General features: G+C 36.0%; 1 protein-coding gene across 1 annotated transcript in view; it reads left to right on the forward strand.

Moving 5' to 3' along the window:
• TM9SF3 (transmembrane 9 superfamily member 3) overlaps positions 1-20471 on the forward strand; it is a 66553-nt gene that overhangs the window by 37969 nt on the left and 8113 nt on the right. Inside the window, exons 9-12 of the mRNA XM_036111616.2 lie at positions 3286-3416; positions 14167-14306; positions 17105-17173; positions 19945-20091. Of these exons, the coding sequence (XP_035967509.1) occupies positions 3286-3416; positions 14167-14306; positions 17105-17173; positions 19945-20091 (487 nt within the window). The remainder of the gene's footprint in view (positions 1-3285; positions 3417-14166; positions 14307-17104; positions 17174-19944; positions 20092-20471) is intronic.

A 20471-nucleotide genomic window follows, 5' to 3' on the forward strand; every position in this document is an offset into this window, starting at 1 on the left:
GCTTTTATGGAATCTTTGCATTTTATTTCTGAAAATTATGAATAATTAGTAAGTTTATCTCCATTGTCCACTGTGAAGTTAGCCCTGAGGAACATGTAGGAAAGAGTATGTATATATATATATTTTTTTTTTTTTTTAAAGATTTTATTTATTTATTCATGAGAGACAGAGAGAGAGAGGCAGAGTGAGAAGCAGGCTCTCCAAGGAGCAGGGAGCCCGATGCGGGACTCGATCCCAGGACCCTGGGATCATGACCTGAGCTGAAGGCAGACGCTTAACCATCTGAGCCACCCAGGTGCCCTGGAAAGAGTATATTTAAGTTATTGATATTATTTTGCTTTGAGGTACCTTACTCCCTAGATGTGTTCCATGGGAGGCCTCCACATAGAGTATTTAGCGTTACAGCTGAATATAAAGGCATGTTTTATGGCTTATGGACAAAGTGTCTGGACTGGAAGGAGAATAGGAAGGAGAGCTCTTTGTTTCTATTGACTCTTGAATATTTATCAAAGGACCCTGCAAAAGATTTCTGTTATTCTGTGTCACAATCTTGCTAAGGGCACTTCATCTTAAATTCCCCCACCCTGCTTCTTTACTATTGTGATCTGCAAATGATGGGGGGATACATAGATGATATAAAGGTACTGCTCCTTGGTGTTTCTTTCTTTGATGGCACTCAAGGGTCTTCAAGTTTTTTTGTTTTCCCTGTAATTGGGGTCAGAAAAGTACTGAAAATAGTAGTTTTGCATTGGGAATGAAGGGTTATTGAAAGACCTTAAAATTATATTCCTAAGGATAGAGACTTTCTCATGTGATTTTCCCAGCTCATCCTAAGCAATATCAATGTTAAGGAATCCTGCCTTTTTAGTCAACTAGACTTACAGGTTATTGGCACTCAGAGCATACATAGGATCATTTAAAATTCCTCCAGGATATTCTGGTTTACCATTGCCTTTTTTTTTATTGGTCCTACTAGACTTAATGTGATCTGTACCTTCAGTATAAATAATTCTTTGGATTGCCTGAGGGAGTATCATTATCCATAATTATTTTAGTTATTTGTTCAGTGTCTATATTTTACCTTCAGATATGGAAAAAAGTCTTACATGGGGCTACCATCCTTAGGAACGAAGGATGCCTAAGTTAACTTCTGCTTTGAATTTGACCTGGAAACTAGTTAGGCTATGACCTCCAGAAAAATCTCCACAGCAGAAACAAATTATTTAAAACAGGAAATTTATTCGTACTTGGACATAAATTTGCTTTTAGTTTGATTACAAGTTAAGAACACCAGCCAAACTTTACTATACCTAACTCTTTTTTTTTTTTTTTTTTTTGAGAGAGAGAAAGAGAGCACACAGGTTGGGAGGGGCTGGGGGAGGGGCAGAGGGAGAAGGAGAGAGAGACTCTTAAGCAGGCTCCACACCCAGAGTGGAGCCCAGCTCGGGCCTCGATCTCATGACTCTGAGATCATGACCTGAGCTGAAATCGAGAGTTGGACGCTTAACCGACTAGCCACCCAGGTGCCCCTAAAGGTTATTTTCTGATTGACAGTGCCTTGAGAAGGTCTAATCATGTCCTGATATTTTGTCTGAGCGATCCCTAAAAACCAGGTTAATGTAAGAGGTCAACCCAGAAAATTGAGAATTTTTCAGAGTTATCCCAGGATTTGAACTACAATGAAGCTCAAGGTCTGTACATTGTCCTCAAGGTACTGGATAGTCCTCCAGACCCAGTTTGAAGCTAGGGGTGGCCTGGAATTTGACCAAAATCTCCAAGGGTGTGGTGAGCAGCAGGAAGCACAATGCAGATTTGTGGGCTACTGATTGCACCCAGCGGAATGTGTGGTTCTTTTTGATTTTGGAGGGAAAGGGAGTAATAGAATTGAATATGGAATTTATGAATATATGTCTGAATCTGAGAAGATAATGAAAAGTTTAGGAAAAGAGTGCTAGGAAAGAGTTAGAATTAAATAGGAAAAATAATACTTTAATTGCCACTCTTTTGTGTTCAAATGCTGAATCTTAGTGTGGAAAGGAGGCGGGGGGCTCTTGAAAGTTACCTGAGAAAGACATAAAATAGAGGTGAAAGTTCAGAATCAAGGAGTTTTTCTGGAGGAATGTTAAGATTTGGGGTAGTAATTCTATAAGATAGATGTTTAAAAGAGCTTTACATAGAACAAAACAGAAGTTAGGGTATTGCTTGTTTTGCTTATCATACTTCCTGTTTAGGTCCATAGTGCTTTTGGTTGTGGGGTTGAATTTTAATAATGATCCACGATGAAATCCTTGTGTTTTGTTGCTGAGCAGTGTGCAGATGTTCCCTCTGTAGTGCTCTTGCTTGTATACTCTGCTGTATTAGAAAGATAGCTCCACGTTACTCTCCTGATCAATATGAACGAGTTAAAATTTTTGATGACATAGTTTAAAATTGACATAGTTTCCTTCGATTATCTGAATAACAGATGCTCACCTCACAGAATTTTGGCAGTACAAAGAGATACAAAGAAATAGTGAAACGGGTGCCTGAGTGGCTCATTCGGTTAAGTGTCCAGCTCTTGGTCTCAGTTCAGGTCTTGATCTCAGGGTCATGAATTCAAGACTCGAATTTCAAAAAAGAAGGAAAGAAAAGAAATAGTGAAACTCCCAAGTCTGTAGTTCTAATTGCTGAGAGAGAGCTCATGAGATGCACTGTGTTTTTCCCTTTTGAAACAAATAAATCTAAATATATGTTTATAATCATAACTACAGCTAAAAGTAAATTTAGGGACCCCTTTCACCAGGGGTTTTTTAACTTTTTTTTTTTTTTAAAGCTTACATGAAACTCCCAATATTTTTTAAAACTGTTGAAAATGGACTTGTTCTGGTTGAAGCAGGGCTTGGGGCTCTTCCTTCACCAGGGACTTCATGGGCACCTCTAGGAAGCTCCCAAACTCCAAGTACTAGTTTGAAAACACCTATCTAGGCCAACTTGTAGCCCTGCAAGATCGAGTGACTTACCAAAGTTCACAGCAGTTCAGTGGCAGGGTCAGGACAGAACACTGGAATATTTTACTATAGTCCACTGCTCTTTTCCAGTACGGGTTTTCACTAGACATACTTACATAGCCGGACTGGTCTTTATTAGCTGTTGTCCTGAAACAATTATTAGAATGGCAAATTTTAAGATCTTTACATTAGAATTTTAAATAAATAACTTGGTGCTAAATAAAGAATAGTTTGGTACCTTATGAACATTAATATATCCCCCCCACCTCTGATTTTCATTGTTTCCTTTCTCTTTCAGGAAGGAGATGGATAAAGCAGATGTTTATTGGGGCATTTCTTATCCCAGCTATGGTGTGTGGCACTGCCTTCTTCATCAATTTTATAGCCATTTATTACCATGCTTCAAGAGCCATTCCCTTTGGGACAATGGTAAGTTGCTTGAACCTTACTTTGAAGCTGGAAAAATAGAAGCATTCTAATGAGGCCTGCTATCTCTCTGAAGTACCTCTTAGTAAGAAGAGGTTTGGTATTTGCAGCCAGTCCCTACCCAGTCCTAGAAATCTAGGTGAAGAAAATTTTTCTTGATTCAGTGAGCCAGTAAAGTGAAAGTCCAACTTATAAGTATGACAAGAGAATACTGTACTTTTTATCAGAGATGGGAAAAACTGGTGACTATATTGTAGAAGAAGAATAAAGAAATGAAGGTGTTTTAAGGTGATAGGTGGGTGCATTGGTTGTGGTAGGTAGTGAGGCTTTCCAGAGCACATTTTCTTTTTTCAGTATCGGTGTACTTATTTTTAGAATCTCATTAAACATTTATATTGATAATATGTGTTACTTTGGACATTAAAATCCTAGCTCATATTTTACCTGTAATCACAGACTTAGGAATATTTTAGATTTTTTAGCTACATTAAAACTAAAACACAGATATATACCAGTGCTCTGTAGAGGTAACCCACAGTTTCCAAATTTTTCCTGTTGTTACCTTTTTACTAGAAACAGTTTTAGGCCTGGAGTAGACTTTAGTCTTAATGTACACTTATGCAAACGCGTGCACATGTATGCAAGGTGTAGGATGGTTACTGTTCTTCACAGAGGCTGTGTAACTTGGTCAAGGTCATACAGATCGTGGCAGAACTTTAACTGGACTCTTTCTGAATTTTAATCTTATTTTGGTTTTCTTTCAGTTAATATGAGAGTTATCAAATGGTTTCACAAAAATTCCAGATGATTTTATTTATTTATTTATTTTTAAAGATTGTATTTAGTTTTTGACTGAGAGAGACAGGCGAGAGAGGGAACACAAGCAGGGGGAGTGGGAGAGGGAGAAACAGGCTTCCCATGGAGCAGGGAGCCTGATGCGGGGCTTGATCCCAGGACCCTGAGATCATGACCTGAGCCGAAGGCAGACACTTAATGACTGAGCCCCCCAGGCACCCCGATTTTGTTTTATAATCCAGGTTTTTCAAAGACATTGCATATACATTTTTACTAAATCTTTGGTACTTTTTAGTTATTGATACTATTTAGTTATATATTTCGTTTTTGAAAATTGCTTCAAAATTGAAGTTTTTTTGTTTTGTTTTTGTTTTTGTTTTTTGCAAGCCAAGGCAAGTGATAATAGTTAGGAAAGGGTAAAGTAATTAATCACATTCAGAACTGGAAAAGAATTTGCTTTATAGTAGTTCCAGGCCATCAGAAAGTATCTATATAGAGTCAAGGACTTCTTAAAGATGATCTGCTGAATTAATTATTTTCATGGTACTTTAAAAATGAAAATTCAGATTCTGCTCTAATTTTCCTCATAAAATTTTGAATTGATGTGAAAATTATATTTTAAAGTTGCTTTGTTTCACTAAAATTGTAAATTTTACCACTCGTAAATGGGGTTTTAAATGTTAATATTCAATGTAATTTGCCTTTAGATAATTTAATAATTAATAACTACTAGAATACAGTTTCAGTATTACAGTATTTCAGTATTAGAGTTCAATACTGAGCCAGAGCAGGTTTATAAAATTGATCTTTGGTATGTAAAAGACTGGCTGTTGGTGTTTAGCAGGCACCTATAATATCATGTTCTTAATTTGCATTCTAATTTGGAGTGAAGGAATGCTGAGTGAAAGACATTCCATTGCCCTCAAGTTTTAATCAGCTGTGTGGTCTAACATTTTTTTTCTCCTTTTAAAAGTATCAAAATTTGTTTAGAACATGAAATTTAAGAACTTGAGTGAATGTTTGACCTTGTGTTCATTAAGTGTTTTAACTACTGAAATTTATATTTTTAGTTATTGGACTTGTTGACATTATGAAAGAAGTGGTTATATAGTCTCATAAACTCCATGGTTCTCAACCCTGGGTACACATTAGAATCCTTGGGAATTTGAATAATTTCAGTGCTCATGGTTTCATCCTACGTCAATGAAAAATTAAATTTTTTAATTTTTTAAAGGTTTGCTCTAAATCAGGTCTTTACCGGATTCTAGTTCCCAGCATTTGGGGATGGATCTGTCAGCTGAAAGTCTCCCAAAGCATATGTTTCTGAGAAGTTGGATGCCCCTACTTAACTGAACACCCTAGTTTGAAAATCAGAGTCTTCAGATACTCCTATATGTTCTTCCCCAGGCCTTAGCTGTTTCTGTCCCCATTCCTTTGATCTCTTGGACATTGAGCCCTTTCTCTGGGTGATCTTGTCTCTAGTACTCTGTTTTCTCAGATATTTCACAATGAGGGTTTAAGCCATCCTTGGTAAAAGTGACTTCAGGCTTCTGTCTTGCCCTATCGAGGCACCTGAATAATAGGGATTTTGCCCACTAGGGATCTGGAATTTTGTCAGAATACTGCTCTTATCACCAGGACTAGCCCAAGATAAGATTGAAAGTGGGCAAGGTTTGTCTTCGGACTCCCAACTTCTCTGCTCAAGTGTACCTAATTACACATAAAAGCCATTAAATCCGTGTCAGATTAAACTTGTTGAACAATTTTCAATCTTCTTAGCTTAATAAAGATAAACATAAGTAGAGGGTGGTAGTAATAATCTGAGCTGATATCTAGTGTCCTAGGTTTAAGGGATGGTGCCTAAAGTCAAGTGAGTATTACAAGAAGACTAAAGAGAGCATTTAAATAAAATTTAGGGTCATGGACTGTCCAGAGACAAACATACCTGTTCCTGAGGTTGGAATGTTCTGACCAGAGGTCTATTCTGGCTATAGGGAAAGGGAGAGAGTGCACTTGAAATCAGATTGATTCTGGGAAGATAAAAACTTTTTCTTTTGGGAATTTGTTCAAGAATGATTTAGGTGTTATACCCAGAGTTTTTGGTCCTGTGAGCTTTTTAGGAATGAGGAAGGATTTCTCAGGATGTTCTGAAAACAGGCTTTAGGCATGAAGTCTTCTGTGGGCTGTAAATCTCGAATCCTACATTTGATGTTATTGTAGGCTTTCAGGGGACAAAAAACCAGTTGCAGAGTTTTAAAACTCAAAGTTGCAAAGTAACCTCTCTAGTCTAATATTAAGCTCAGCATGTACTGATAAATCCTTGACTTACTATACTTTATTGTTTTGTCTCTCAGTGGGTAGAATAGTTGGTGGAAAAGAAACGGGAGTCATGGGTGAACCATGTTGTATTTGTCATCTTCAGGTCTATTTTAGTTTGGGGGGGTGACATCTTGAACATTATCAGAAATATGCCGTAAGTTTATTTATTTATTTATTTTTAAAGATTTTATTTATTTATCTGTCAGAGAGAGAGAGAGAGAGCACAAGCAGGAGGAGCGGCATGCAGAGGGAGAAGCAGGCTCCCTGCTGAGCAAGGAGCCCGATGCGGGACTTGATCCCAGGACCCTGGGATCCTGACCTGAGGCGAAGGCAGACGCTTAACTGACTGAGCCACCCAGGCGTCCCAGAAATATGCCATAGGTTTTAGGAAATCAGATTTCAAAACTATCTAGGGAAATCCTCTCTCATGATCCAAGTCTTGGACTGTAACTGGGAAAATGGCTTAACAACTGGAGGCTCTCAAAAATGAAATTCATGATATGTGATCAGAAATTACCACAGTGAGGAAAAGATGGCAGCCAAGATTAAGGGACAGGTACTATTTTATGATCTCTCAAAAGTTGTGAGAAGAATACAGTATACCTAAATGTAAAAGAATAATAAAGGTCTATAAAAATAGTGTTAGAAAAACTCTATTAGCCAACCTGAACTTTTGACAAATGCTAAGGCAAGAAAGAATTTGTAAGGATATTTTCATAGCAAGACCATAGGCTGAAAGAAGAATGGCTCTACCCCATCCTTTCTCTTTTTATTCATTAAATAAAATAACCTTTAAAACAAGAAAAAACAAGAGGAAAATAATCCCTGATAAGGGGGAAGTAAAGCCTAAAATAGGTAAGAGGATTGATGGTACAGGAGTACCTGGCCACCTTAGCTGTTAAGTTTGCTGCTTACGTAAGTAACCTTTTAGACATACTGAGAGATCATGCTGGTAAGTTAGGTTTGAATAACTGTGTAAGGGAACAGAAGCATTGTAAAACTGGACATAAGCAGATTTACTTTTCCAGAAGGGAAAGGAAGAAAGTGGATTCTACTTAGAAAATGTGGTGAACTTGATAAAGCACAAGATTTTAGAATGTTATTAAAATTTATTTTTTAAATCACAGAAATAATGAACATTAGGAGCTATTATGGATTTATTAAAACAAAAATGCCAGAACAGCTTCATTTCCCCTTTTTGGTAGGTTTTAGTAGACAAGAAGAATAAAGGAATGTAAAGTATTTATCTTATTGGACAGGGTAGAGAAATGTAGGTGGAATAGTACAGTCAGGTAGATGTATAATTAAATAATTACAGAATTAAAGAATTGGGATGATATTACTGATAATATATCACATACTCTCTTTCAGTAGATCTTGACTTTAGCCAATTCAAATAATTGTTAATGATTTGTATAAAGGCATAGTGATTTGATGATTAAATTGAAAAAGGATGTGAGATTGGGGAGGAAATTAGTAATATGGAATGATGAAGACAGCATCTTAAACAATCTCACCTGACTGAAATGATGTGCCAAATTTGACAAGATGAATTATAATAAGGACAGAGACATTTGTGTAGCATTTTGTAGTTTACAAAGCTCTTTCATACCCCTTATCTTACCTGGTTTCAGAAGAACCCAAAGAGGTAGGCGGAGCTAGTGATATACATTATCCCTGTTTTACAGGAGCAGAAACCCAGCACTCTTGCAGGGTAATTGACTCAAATCACATTTTGTTTGGTGTGGTGCTGCTGGCAGTAATGATTTGTTTTTATTTCTTTATTTATTTCCTTCTTTTCTGCCAAGAGAAATTTTAGCTTTATTCTGAGAGTGGTGAATGTAGAATGTTTTATGTCTTCTTTTGGTCTGTATATTTTTATAGCCGTAATGAGGTGTAATTAATATATGATAAATTGTGTGTATTTAAAGTATAATGAGTTTTGATATATGTACATGTTTGGGAAACCATCACCACAATCAAAAAAAGAATGTATTTATGAAGTCCAGAAGTTTCGATGTGTACCTTTGTAATTCACCCCTTTTATCCTCCTCCTTCCTACCCTCCCTCCTTCTCAGGTAACCACCAATCTGCTCTCTGTCATCATAGATTAGTTTGTGTTACCTACAATTTCACCTAAATAGAATCGCACAGTATGTTCTTTTTTGTCCTTTTCCACTCAGAAAATTACTTTAAGATTTATTGATGTTGCATGTATTAATAGCTTGTTTCTCTGTATTGCTCAGTAATACTCCATATATTCCATGGGTATACCACAGTTGTTTACCCATTTACCCAGAAATGGGTTATTTCCAGTTTTTGGCTATTACAAACAAGCTGTTATGAGTATTCATATAGAAGTCTTTGTGTTGGATATATATTTGATTGTCTTGGAGAAATAACTACAGTGGAATGACTGAGTCATATGATATTCTAGTATTTCCAGAAACTGCTAAAGTATAACATTGTATGTCAGCTATAGTTAAAAAAAAAAAAGATAAAGAAAAGAAGAAACCAGTAAACTTTTCCACAGTGGTTTTGTCATTTTACATTCCCACTATTATTGTATAAGAGTTCCAGTTGCTCCACATCATCTCCAGCACTTGATGTGGTCAGTCTTTTTAATTTTAGCCATTCTAATGGATACATACTGGTGTCTCATTGTGGTTTTAATTTGCATTTCCCTAATAACTAATCATGGAGATATTTTTGTGTGCTTATTTGCCATCCCTATATTTTTTTAATGCATGTTCTAATCTTTGGCCTCTTATTTGTAGGTTGTTATCTTTGTTGAGTGGAAGAGTTCTTTGTGTATTGTAGATACTAGTCCTTTGTCCTATACTTATTTTGGAAGTATATTTTTTCATTTTGTGGCTTGTCTTTTCATTCTCTTAAGAGTATCTTTTGAAGAGCAAAAGCAATTAAGTTTAATTTATTGATTTTTTTTCCTTATAAAGTTTGTGCTTTTCTGTCCTTTTGCCAAAGCAGAGATCAGTAAGCTTTTCTCCTGTGTTTTCTTCTAGAAATTTTATAGTTTGGGCTCTTAAATATCATCCATTTAAGATCAATGTTCATTTTTGGTTAATTTTGTTTATTGTATGAGTTAAGGGTCAGGGTTTTATTTTGTTTTTGCTTATGGCTGTTTAGTTGTTCCAACACCATTTGTTGAAAAAGTTATGTTTTCCCCACTGAATTGCCTTAGCATTTTTGTTGATCATCAACTGATCATTTAATGTGGATCTATTTTTGGACTTTGTGTTCTCTTTCATTAATTTGTCATGTTTTTATGCCAGTGTCACACTGTCTTGATTACTGTGGCTTTACAATAAGTTTTGAAATCAGTTCTTTTTCAACGTTGTTTTGGTATTTTTCGGTTCTTTGCATTTCCATATAAAGTTTAGAATGAACTTGTCAGTTTCTACAAAAAAACCTGCTGAGATTTTGATTGTATTGAATCTATAGATCAATTTGGAAAGAATTGACATCTAACAATATTGAGTCTTTTAATTATAGAACACAGTATAGCTCTTGACTTATTTAGGTATCTGTAATTTTTCTCTGCAACATTTTGTAGATTTTAGCATTTAAATTTTGTACATCTTTTATTGAGTTTACCCCTAAGTATTTTCTATCTTTTATGCTATTCGTAAATGGTATTTTTAAAATTTCAAATTTGGATTCTTTGTTGATAGTGTATTAAAAAACAATTGATTTTTGTGTATTGGCTTTGCATCCTGCAATGTTGCAAAAGTCACTTATTAGTTCTCTTATTTTCTTTTTTTGTAGAATCCTAAAGATTTTTTACATAGATTATCATGTTATCTGTGAATAAAGATACTTGCATTTCTACCTTTCTAATCTGTATATCTTTTCTTTCTTTTTCTTGCCACATTGCACTGGCCAGAACCTCCAGTGCAGTGTTGAGCAGAAGCAGTGAGAGCAGACTTTCTTGTCTTGTTCCCCCTGTTAGAGGGAAAGTATCCAGTCTTATGCAATCAAGTAAAGTGTTACCTATATTTATTTTGAAGATGCCCTTCATCAAGTTGATGAAGCCCTTCTGCTCCTAGTTTGCTGAGAGTTTTTCATTTTGAATGGAGGTTGGATTTTGCAGTGGCGTTTTCTGCATCTTTTGAGATAATCCATGGTTTTCATTTTTTAGTCTGGTAATATGGTCACTTATATTGATTGATTTTTGAATCTTAAACGCATTTTTCATTCCTTTGATAAACCTCAGTTTGTTATGATGTATTTATCTATTTTATATGTCGCTGGATTCCATTTGCTAAAATTTACTGGGTTTTGCATCTGTATGTATGTATGAAAGATACTGGTCTGTAGTTTTCTTTTTTTCCTAGTTTTGGTATCAGGATGGTGCTAGGTTCACCAGATATGTTTTTAACTTCAAATCCAGTGTTTCTTCTGTTAGAGTACTGAAGTCCAAAAAGGCAGAGGGAGAAGCTACTTATTAGCATATTGAGAATGATCTCATAAAATAGATAGACTTCTTATGGGCATTTGTGTTTGAGTTGGCAATGCCCTGATTAGTAGATCCTATTGTTGAAATGCTTAAACTGAAGCTCATAATTTTTGTATAGATTTAAAGGTATAAAATGTATGAGGTAGAAAATGAGTAATAAAAATTGCCTAGTCTGAGCAGGTGTTGAAGAAATGCATGAACATAGTGACTGATAAGAAAGTATATTTCCTGAGAATCACTTTACCTAAAAGCAATTACTTGTCTATCACCATAAATAAAATTTATATTCTTTAGCATTCCAAAATAGCCCATCTCAGAATGCATTTTCCCTTTCCATTTCATTCACACCATGGATTTCATAAAAGGCCAGTCTGGAAGCAGAGCTAGAATAAGTACTAGCCAAATTCTTGGTTTGTGACTGAGATTGAGAAGAACTGACCAGTTGGTACATCTTTGGGGTATTAAGTACTGATAGGCAGTACTTGTTTCTAACTTGCTTTTATTGGAGATAGTGGAGGCCCTCAACCTGGAGTAAGTCTTTCCTCCCCCCACTGCCTATTTTTGCTGTTGGTCCGGGAACAGTGGCTAGGAGGCTAGGGGAGGGCCCTATATTGGTTTGAGTTCCAGAGTTTTCACAGTGTATTAGACTAATGGTTTTTTTGTTTTTGTTTTTTTTTTTTAACTTTTAGCTGCTAAATTTCATTTTAAAATGAAACTTTGTGGAAGCTCAATAGAGAAAATAGATATAAGCATGAATCTTCTAGTATAAATAAATTTTGCAAATTCAATATCTTAACATTCTCAATGAGAAGCAATAAAGTTGTGATGAATACAGATCTAATATAAAGGGGTATAGATAAGAGTTCAGTTATATCTTCTTCAGTAACCAATTTATTTGGTTGAATGTCAGTCTTGAGAAAAATCCCGACATCACGGATGATTTAGTTCATGTGACTTTTTTTTTTTTTAACAGCTTGCCTTACAATCTCAGAGTAATTCTTCAAGTAAACTCATCCAGAATTTGAACATAAAAGAATAGGAAATTGGTTTCACAGTTCAGTCTCTAACAGTTTCTAACAAACTGCTCACATTTTTATCATGTATAAGAAAACAGACAAAAGGGGAAAAAATTAGACAAATACCAAACAGTTGATAATGGCTCGATGAGACATTTTATAGTTTCCTTCATTGATTATCGTTATGCTTTGAATGAGCACACAGGCAATATATGCCCTCACATCACTTGCCACTTACTCGCCTGTCACACACATGCTGTAGTGCATTTGCTTGTACGACGTTGAGTGAACAAATGTGTGCAGGCCAGAATTGGAGCGGTGGGAGGGAAGGGAGAACAAAGGACCAGTGTAGCCTCATGAACCTTCCTGATCAATGACACATTTACAAGAAGTCCAACTCTGTACACAGAGTTGTTAACAGGAGAAACTATTCTCAGATCTGTATGCAAATGAGTTAACCTGGTTATGGTAGCTTCAGTGTATTAATATTTGGTACAGAACTCATTTGAATCTGTGTATTTTTTTTTTATCACACTTGAAAATATTTTTTAAAAACACTGTTTTCAAAAGAAGATTCAGATTAAATGCTTGTGGAATTCCTGAAGCTCTTCAGCAGGACCTGAGGGGTTTGTGGAACAATTTGAAAACCACCCTCCTAGACCATGTCATTCCTCATAGGAATATTTTCTTCAGTTTTTCTTCATTTCTTATTTGAAATTAGAGTTCTGGTAAATTAAGAGGGGAATACATAGGTCTCTGTTACAATGTATTTATTTACGGGGTCTTGTATACTTAATGATAGCAAATCTCAATAATTAAGAAAGCAGTCAACAGCAAAAATTGAGACCGAATTCATCCCCCGGGTATGTATGAGACAATGTATAATTTGCAATATTTTCTGATGATTAATATATCTTAACAGCTTATTTTCATGTTTCACATTTTCTTGTTATATGAACATAAATTCGTATTATTAATAGGTCTAAACTGAGATACCAATAATTTGAGTTCCTAAGCCTGATCTTTAAAATGGAATTCCAGGACACTCTTAGCTCTCATATGTTTATACAAGTTTTATCTGGAAGAAAGATGGTAACCTTTGGCTTGTTTAAAACACACAAACACACACACAAGGATATAATGAAGATGTGGTTTCACTAATGTTGCTTCAAAATAGACTCCTCTTCTCATGTAATAACTGGATTTTCTACCCCATGCCTCTTCATTTCTCTCAGTTTCTTCACAATTTTCTTTCAACTTTTCTCACTTTTACTTTTTATTAGAACCCTAATATGTATAATTGAAAGTGATCTTAGAGGCAATTCAGTCCTCCCATTTTATAGGAGTTCAGAGTGAAGTGGTGGTCTTAACCAGATGCTGGCTGGAAAGGAGCTTGAGCGTGTGTTCTTGAATACCCAGATTTATATAAAGAAAAAAGTCATAGAAATAATTATTTTCCTAACTGACCGCTTTGGTTCTAGAATCTCTATATGGTCTTCCCTATAACTTTAGACTTTGAACTGCTGATGGGCAGAAAAATACTCCTTCCGTTTTAGTAATGACCCATCTGTGTGTAAATAGAGATGCACTTGTGTTGTTAAAATCCTGAGGCAGTATGGAATAGAAAAGAGCAGGTCTCTGTCTGAGACAGGGAGATCAGGACCTAGGTTTTGGTCTGGCTGCCTCCTAGCTGTGTGGGCATGGGAGGTTACTTAGCCTCTCTTAAGTCTCATTTTCTTCATCTATAAAATAGGGAAATAACATGCAAAGCTCCCTGAGCTCAATAAAACACAGTGAAGTAAATAAGTTGGTTATAACGAGAAAAGATAAAGGATATGTTAGAAGCATGACAGCTGAAAGTGACATCAGGAGAGAAAAAAGGGATGCAGCAGAGAGCACATGGGAGAACGGGGAACGTGAGCAACTGCAGGAGGTGGGAAGCAGTTCGACTTGTATTTAGTTCAGTTCTAATATTTTAAGACACATTCTTTGCCTCTTTTCATTAGTGTATATCTTATACAATTTTAGCCTATATTGAACTTAAACATTTTATTTTGTGGTCAAATTGTGTTTAAATTTTTAAGTGTCCCCTTTTTTTTATTAATGTTATTCTGAGTAATCATACACATTTTAATTTAATTTACAGGTCGCCGTTTGTTGCATCTGTTTTTTTGTTATTCTTCCTCTAAATCTTGTTGGTACAATACTTGGCCGAAATCTGTCAGGTCAGCCCAACTTTCCTTGTCGTGTCAATGCTGTGCCTCGTCCCATACCGGAGAAAAAATGGTAAAGAGAATGCTAAATCTTATGTCATTGTTCCTCACAATATAGAAATTCTTAAGGCTATTATATATATATAACTTTCAGAATTGGCATGTATTTATAAGTATGTCTTAAGTTGGAACTTAAGAATTTGTCTTTTTACTTTTGCCTCCAGCCTATATTGTTAGGAGTAGTAATCAATTATATCCTTATTTCACTTTATGAATCTGGTGCCATTTACAGATAAACTAAATGCTTTGATAAGTACATTAGTGCATCTCGGTGGGTGGGACAGTTTTATTATTGTATACAGGACAGAATTGACCTGCTGCCTATTTTTGAAAGAGACGTTCTGTTGGAACATACCTATGCCTGTTCGTTCACATATTACCGATGATTGCTTTCACACTACCGCGACAGATAGAGCCGGTATCGCCTTCAAAACCTCAACTATTTACTGTCTGAGGAAGTTTGACAACCCTTGGCTTATAATTTCATTTTCCTTTCCAGATATTTTATTATTCTAAATAATAACACATTTATAGCCACATACATCGTACCGGTTGAGAGATGAATTAGGACTAAGACCAGTTAATAATTTACTGACTTAATATTCTTTGTCTTCACTTCTGGGATAGTATAGAATCTCTCAAATACATTCTGTCACATTTTATGCACAAAATGTGTTCTTGAGGACCTCCCAGAATTCAAGATTAATCTTGACAAAGGATGATGAATATTTCTGTTAAACAGCCGAGGAGATTCTTTAATTGCAGCAGTATACACACAGTTTACAGTTTATTTGACTGATCACTGAAAGTTCTTTTTAACTTGAGATAATTTGTATTTTTTCAAATTCCAGACATAAAATGGGATGTCATTAATATGTTATATTTCTAAGTTTTGTAAATTCAAATTTGAATAAACTGTGAACTCGTATAAATATATTGCCTTTTAAAATTTGTAAATTAAATGTTTTAGTCCGAATTATGCTATTCTGCATACTTCATTTTCCTAATTCTTACTAGCGGACAAAAATAGAACAGTCTTACCATATATACATTTATTACATTCTCCATCTCATAAGAATAGCTATACATTAGACTCTACATATTCATAATAAGGGATATATATTGAAAAGCCTCTGTTCCTAGATATTTTACCTTATTAATAGACATAATTTATATTCAGATACTTACATATATAGTCTTTTGTAGACTTGGAGGTCATTTATAGAAATGGAGGCTGAGTAAAAACAGCACTTACAGTTTAAATTAAGAGGGTGATCTGTTCTAGTCTTAGGATTGTCCATGTTCCCTTTTCTCTTAGATTGGTGATTGTGAGATCTTGTGTACTTCGTTTTTTAAAGTCCATTTTCTCTATCAAATCAAGAATAGACTCTAGGTCACTAGGGCTGGTGAAGGGGAGGAAGGAACAACACATGACCTTACAAACCATGGGTCACAGTTAGTTGGAGGAAGGCTCATGTGTATCTTTATTTTCCATATATAGTTACATGGGATCTAAAATCTGAATACTAGATCTGGCTCTGATTGATTGTGTTATCTTGTGCAGATCATTTTTAACCTCTATGGGTCTTGGATTCCTATAAAAGGAGGAAAGATAACTAGATTAAATGGTTTTTAAGGTTTTTTTTTTTTTTTCCAGCTTTCAAACTCCAATTTCTTCTCAGTTTTGTTTTGTTTTGTTTTAGAGAGAGTGTGTGTGTGTGTGTCTGCATATGCACGCACGTGGAGGGGGGATGAGCAGAGGAAGAGGGAGAGAGAGAATCTTAAGCAGTCCCAGCATTGGGCCTGACTTGGGGCTTGATCTCACGACCCTGAGATCATAATCTGAGCCGAAACCAAGAGTAAGATGCTTAACCGATTGAGCCACCCAGGCGCGCCCCTCTTCTTGGTTTTTTTAGTTTGTTTATCCCAGAGATTCTTAGTTTGTTTATATTAGAGATAGTAGTTTAGTATCTTTTATGTGTCAGATACTGTGCTGGGCATTGGGAATACCTAGATGAATAGCTTCTGCCTGCCATAGTTTATAGTCTAGTGAGGTACGCTATGTATGTAATTGCACAGTTCCAGATGTGGTAAGTGCTGCCACAGAGTTATATTCAAGAGTCAGTGCAGGCCTGGGGGAAAGACCCACCTCTTTCTGGGAGACTTGGGAAGGACTTTACGGGGAGAACACTGGAGCCAGGGCTCGCGGGAGAAGTAGGACGAGAAAAGGCATTCCAGGTGGAGAATTACTAGTTGCATCAGTATATGTTTTTTGAGGTTTGAATTTTATTTTTTTATTCACTCTTTGGCTCCAGGGTAACCCAGAACTCATAATACCTTGATTGTATAATTCACAGGAAAAGAAATTAGTGAACCAAGGAAAGCATGAACAAAGAGATGGCAAAGCCACAATTTGGGAAACATTATTTCAGATAGGGCTCTCAAGACTTTTCTTTTCCTATGGCTTTCTATAAATAAATGCCTGTAAAGTTTTTAGAAGTTGTTGAGAGATATAGAACAGAAGCAAATACTTAAGAGTTTTTCCTGAGTTCTGTCGGTAGCAAGAATTTCTATTCCCCGAATTCTTATCTTGGCCTCTTATGCCAGAAAGAACGTTGACTATAACCTATGGCTAATTTGAAGGCCTACCTCTGTATTGTAACCTCTTTGAATTTTTGTTTTTCTTTTTACTGGTATGTTTCTATCCCTTAGATTATCTTTAAGTACCAAGCATCTGCTTTCTATTTGGGTTTATATATTATAATGTGAAAATCATACTAGACGTTTATTGCTAATTTTAATATTTTCCAGGTTCATGGAGCCTGCAGTTATTGTTTGCCTGGGAGGAATTTTACCTTTTGGGTCAATCTTTATTGAAATGTAAGTTGTGGCAATGCATTTATGTTTTGAGGGATATAATTGTAATAAGAGAATTTAGGAGTTAGAGTAGGTGTAGAATCATCAGATGGGAAGGCATCTAACAGAGTTAGTGTGCTAATTTCATGACTCCCAGAAAGGGATCTAACATAATCTACCTAAAAGCAGTTTTCTGCTGTGGTCTCAAATATTCAGGTGAAATTTATGTTTTGTATTATGTTCTAGACCCTTCTCACCTAACAGGAGATCTTAGAAATGAAAGAATGCATGCTAAGGAGTACTAGACCAGCTTTGATCACGTGCATGATAGAAGGAATTACTGGTTTTTATTATATTTTTAAAGTATTTCTGAGGGTCTGGGCAACTAGGTAAACCATTACCTACCAGTCTGTCTAGATCTTGACATCTTCGGATACATATATTCCCAGTCTCCTTCCATAGAGGCTTACAGGAGTGCTGGGAAATGTGAATATGTTTGGGGGTGGAAGGTATGCCCCCTGGTGCCCAGGTACTGTGCTTCATACCTGCATCCTTGGTCACCACTGCAAAATACGAGTTTTTCTTTTCTCAGCTTGTAGTCCAGCGTTCCTTGATGGGAATGCTCTGGCATTTTAATCAAGACACTTCTTTGTATGGGACTTTCTCAAGAACTGCAGTCGTATACCTCTGGTTCTTGCCCACAGAATGCCAGTCATTGTGACTACTCAGAACTCCCTTACACATTTCCAGATGCCCCACTGCTGATTCTCTCCCGTACAGTGGACACCTCCTTAACGGACATGATTGGATCTGATAGTTGGTTAATTGAAAGTTGGCTCATGTAAGAGAATTATTAAAAAAAAAAAGATTCATACATAACATTTTATTTTAACTTAAAAAACTAAAGGTACATCTTTCACTCATTTTTTTAAAATATAGAGCCAAAGTCTTTGATTTATATCTAGTCAATGTTTCCATCATTTTCCCTTTGACATTCATAATGTATCTTCTGTGTTTCCAGCGTTTTTAAAGTGGAACAAGAACATTAAGACCTGTCTCAAGCATTCTAAGTGCAGAATCCTTCTAGATTTATACATTTCTCCCCCAGACTTTCATAGTTGTCTCACCCACACCTAATTTCATACTGGTTTTTTTTTTTAAGTGATTCACCTTAATAAATTTCTACAAAACATTCAACATAATGTTCATAGAAATCATGCATCCTTTTTGCTGTCATGTTTATTGGTGTATATCATATTCAATTACAATATCTAATTACACTAACAAGCACAATTGACATAGATTTGGGCCACCCCTGGTGGTCACCTACCAGCTGTGAGTGTGCTGTGGGTATTAGTTGGTACCATAGAGGGACTGGAATGTGTGTCACTCTAGCTTGTGGTTTAATAAAGCCAGTTCATGAACCTCTTTGGTACTTCTAGGCTTATATACTGCTTTGTATCCTCACCCTGACTTGACCTCTATTTTTCTGCCCTACCCCTGTTCCCAGTACCTTCTGGATCACATCTCTTCCTACTTTCTCAAGTACTCCATTCCATTAGATAGCCTCTCTGCTGTATCCTTAAGTTCTCTTCTGTTTTGACCACCCTCAAGCCCATTCTCCTCTCGGTAGCCACAGTGATCATTTTAAGGTGTTAATCTGATCACATCACTTCTTTACTAAAGACTTTTCTTCATTTTCATTGAGGTAAGGTCCCAATCCCATAACATAGCCAGTAAGGACCTTCATAACGTAGGATCTGGCCTCATTCGCTTCTCCATCCACATCTCTTAGCTCTCACCCCTTCACTTGAAGTTCTAGCCATAGAACATTTCTAAATACAGTGAATTCCCTTATTTGTAAGCTTTGCCTTTGCTGTTCCTATTCTGGCTCCCCTTACCCCCACATGCCTTATTTGATTCTTCTCACTACCCCTTCTCCCCAGAGCCCCACCTAACCAAACCGGTAAGATGCCCCTCTTAGGTGCATTGATAAAGCACATGTCATGGAGCGTCATGACTGCCTCCTTACTGGTGATCCCCTCTTTACAGTAAGTCCTTCAGGGTGGAGGAGAGACTGTGTCATCTTCACAGTTCTGTTCTCACGCTTCTCTGACATGTGGTAGGGCCTCTAAATAGCTGTTGAAAGAATGAGTGACAATAAGTGAGCTAAACAGAAGAGAACAAGAAGAGAGGCCAAAAGACCCTTTTCTACTGATGACTCGGGGAATGGAATTAGAGTGAGGGTCTTGTTCTTTGTATAAAATGTTAATGCCATCTCTTACTGTTCTCCAAAACAGCAGGAAGCTTCTTTAGGCTTTCTTTTTCTAATTATTTTTATTTTCCTAATTTTATACAGTATTACTCTATCAAACCTACTTTTTAAAATTTACTAGGATGTTTTATAAACTATACATTGCTTGAATAGTGTTGTATCTAGAAGAAAAATGAAACAATGAAGGAATTGCCTTTATTTTACAGATACGAATTTTTAGCTATTTTCATTTTTCTTTGCCACATTTTACTCCTTTAAGCTTCTAATTTATTCAGTTTGCTTAGAGATGAATGCCCTACTAAAAAATCTGTTCTTGGAAGATTATCCAAGAAAATATATTTGAGAGATTTTTGGAGGATTTAATAGATAAAAAAGGGTAAGAGAGTTGGAAGTTACTTGAAAGAAAATAATTGAGATTTAAGTATGACGAAAGTGAGAACTAAGATGTGAGATTTAGCAAAAGCGGGGTGAGCTTCAAGAATAAAGACTAGAAACTCTGTCTTTATTGCCTTTTATTTAGGTATTTCATCTTCACATCTTTCTGGGCATATAAGATCTATTATGTCTATGGCTTCATGATGCTGGTGCTGGTCATCCTGTGCATTGTGACTGTCTGTGTGACCATTGTGTGCACATACTTTCTACTAAATGCAGAGGATTATAGGTGGTAAGTACTTATACTGGGGAGGAACCTCAGGGGACTATCATATTGTCAAGGAAGATGCCATTTGAAGTGTATTAAGTAAAAGATCTGTATAGAAATTTTGTTCCTTAAGATAGTATAGGAATTTTTTTTAGTTATAAAAATGATGAAGATTTTAGAGGAAAAGTAGTATCAGCCAAAAAAAAAGTTTTTGTGCTCATAATGGTCACTGTGTTATATATTTTTACAAAGTGCTTGATGTGGGAAGAACTTTATGAGAAAGCATTGATCCATTTTGAACAAAAGGAGATAGTTCTGAAAAAGGAAGTGGTTTAAGGTCACTTATAATAGGGCATCTGACAAAATTCAGGATCTCTCCTTCCAAATCTTAGGCTTTCTCCTTG

The sequence above is a fragment of the Halichoerus grypus genome, chromosome 7 (assembly GCF_964656455.1).
Source record: "Halichoerus grypus chromosome 7, mHalGry1.hap1.1, whole genome shotgun sequence".
Lineage (NCBI taxonomy): Eukaryota > Metazoa > Chordata > Mammalia > Carnivora > Phocidae > Halichoerus > Halichoerus grypus.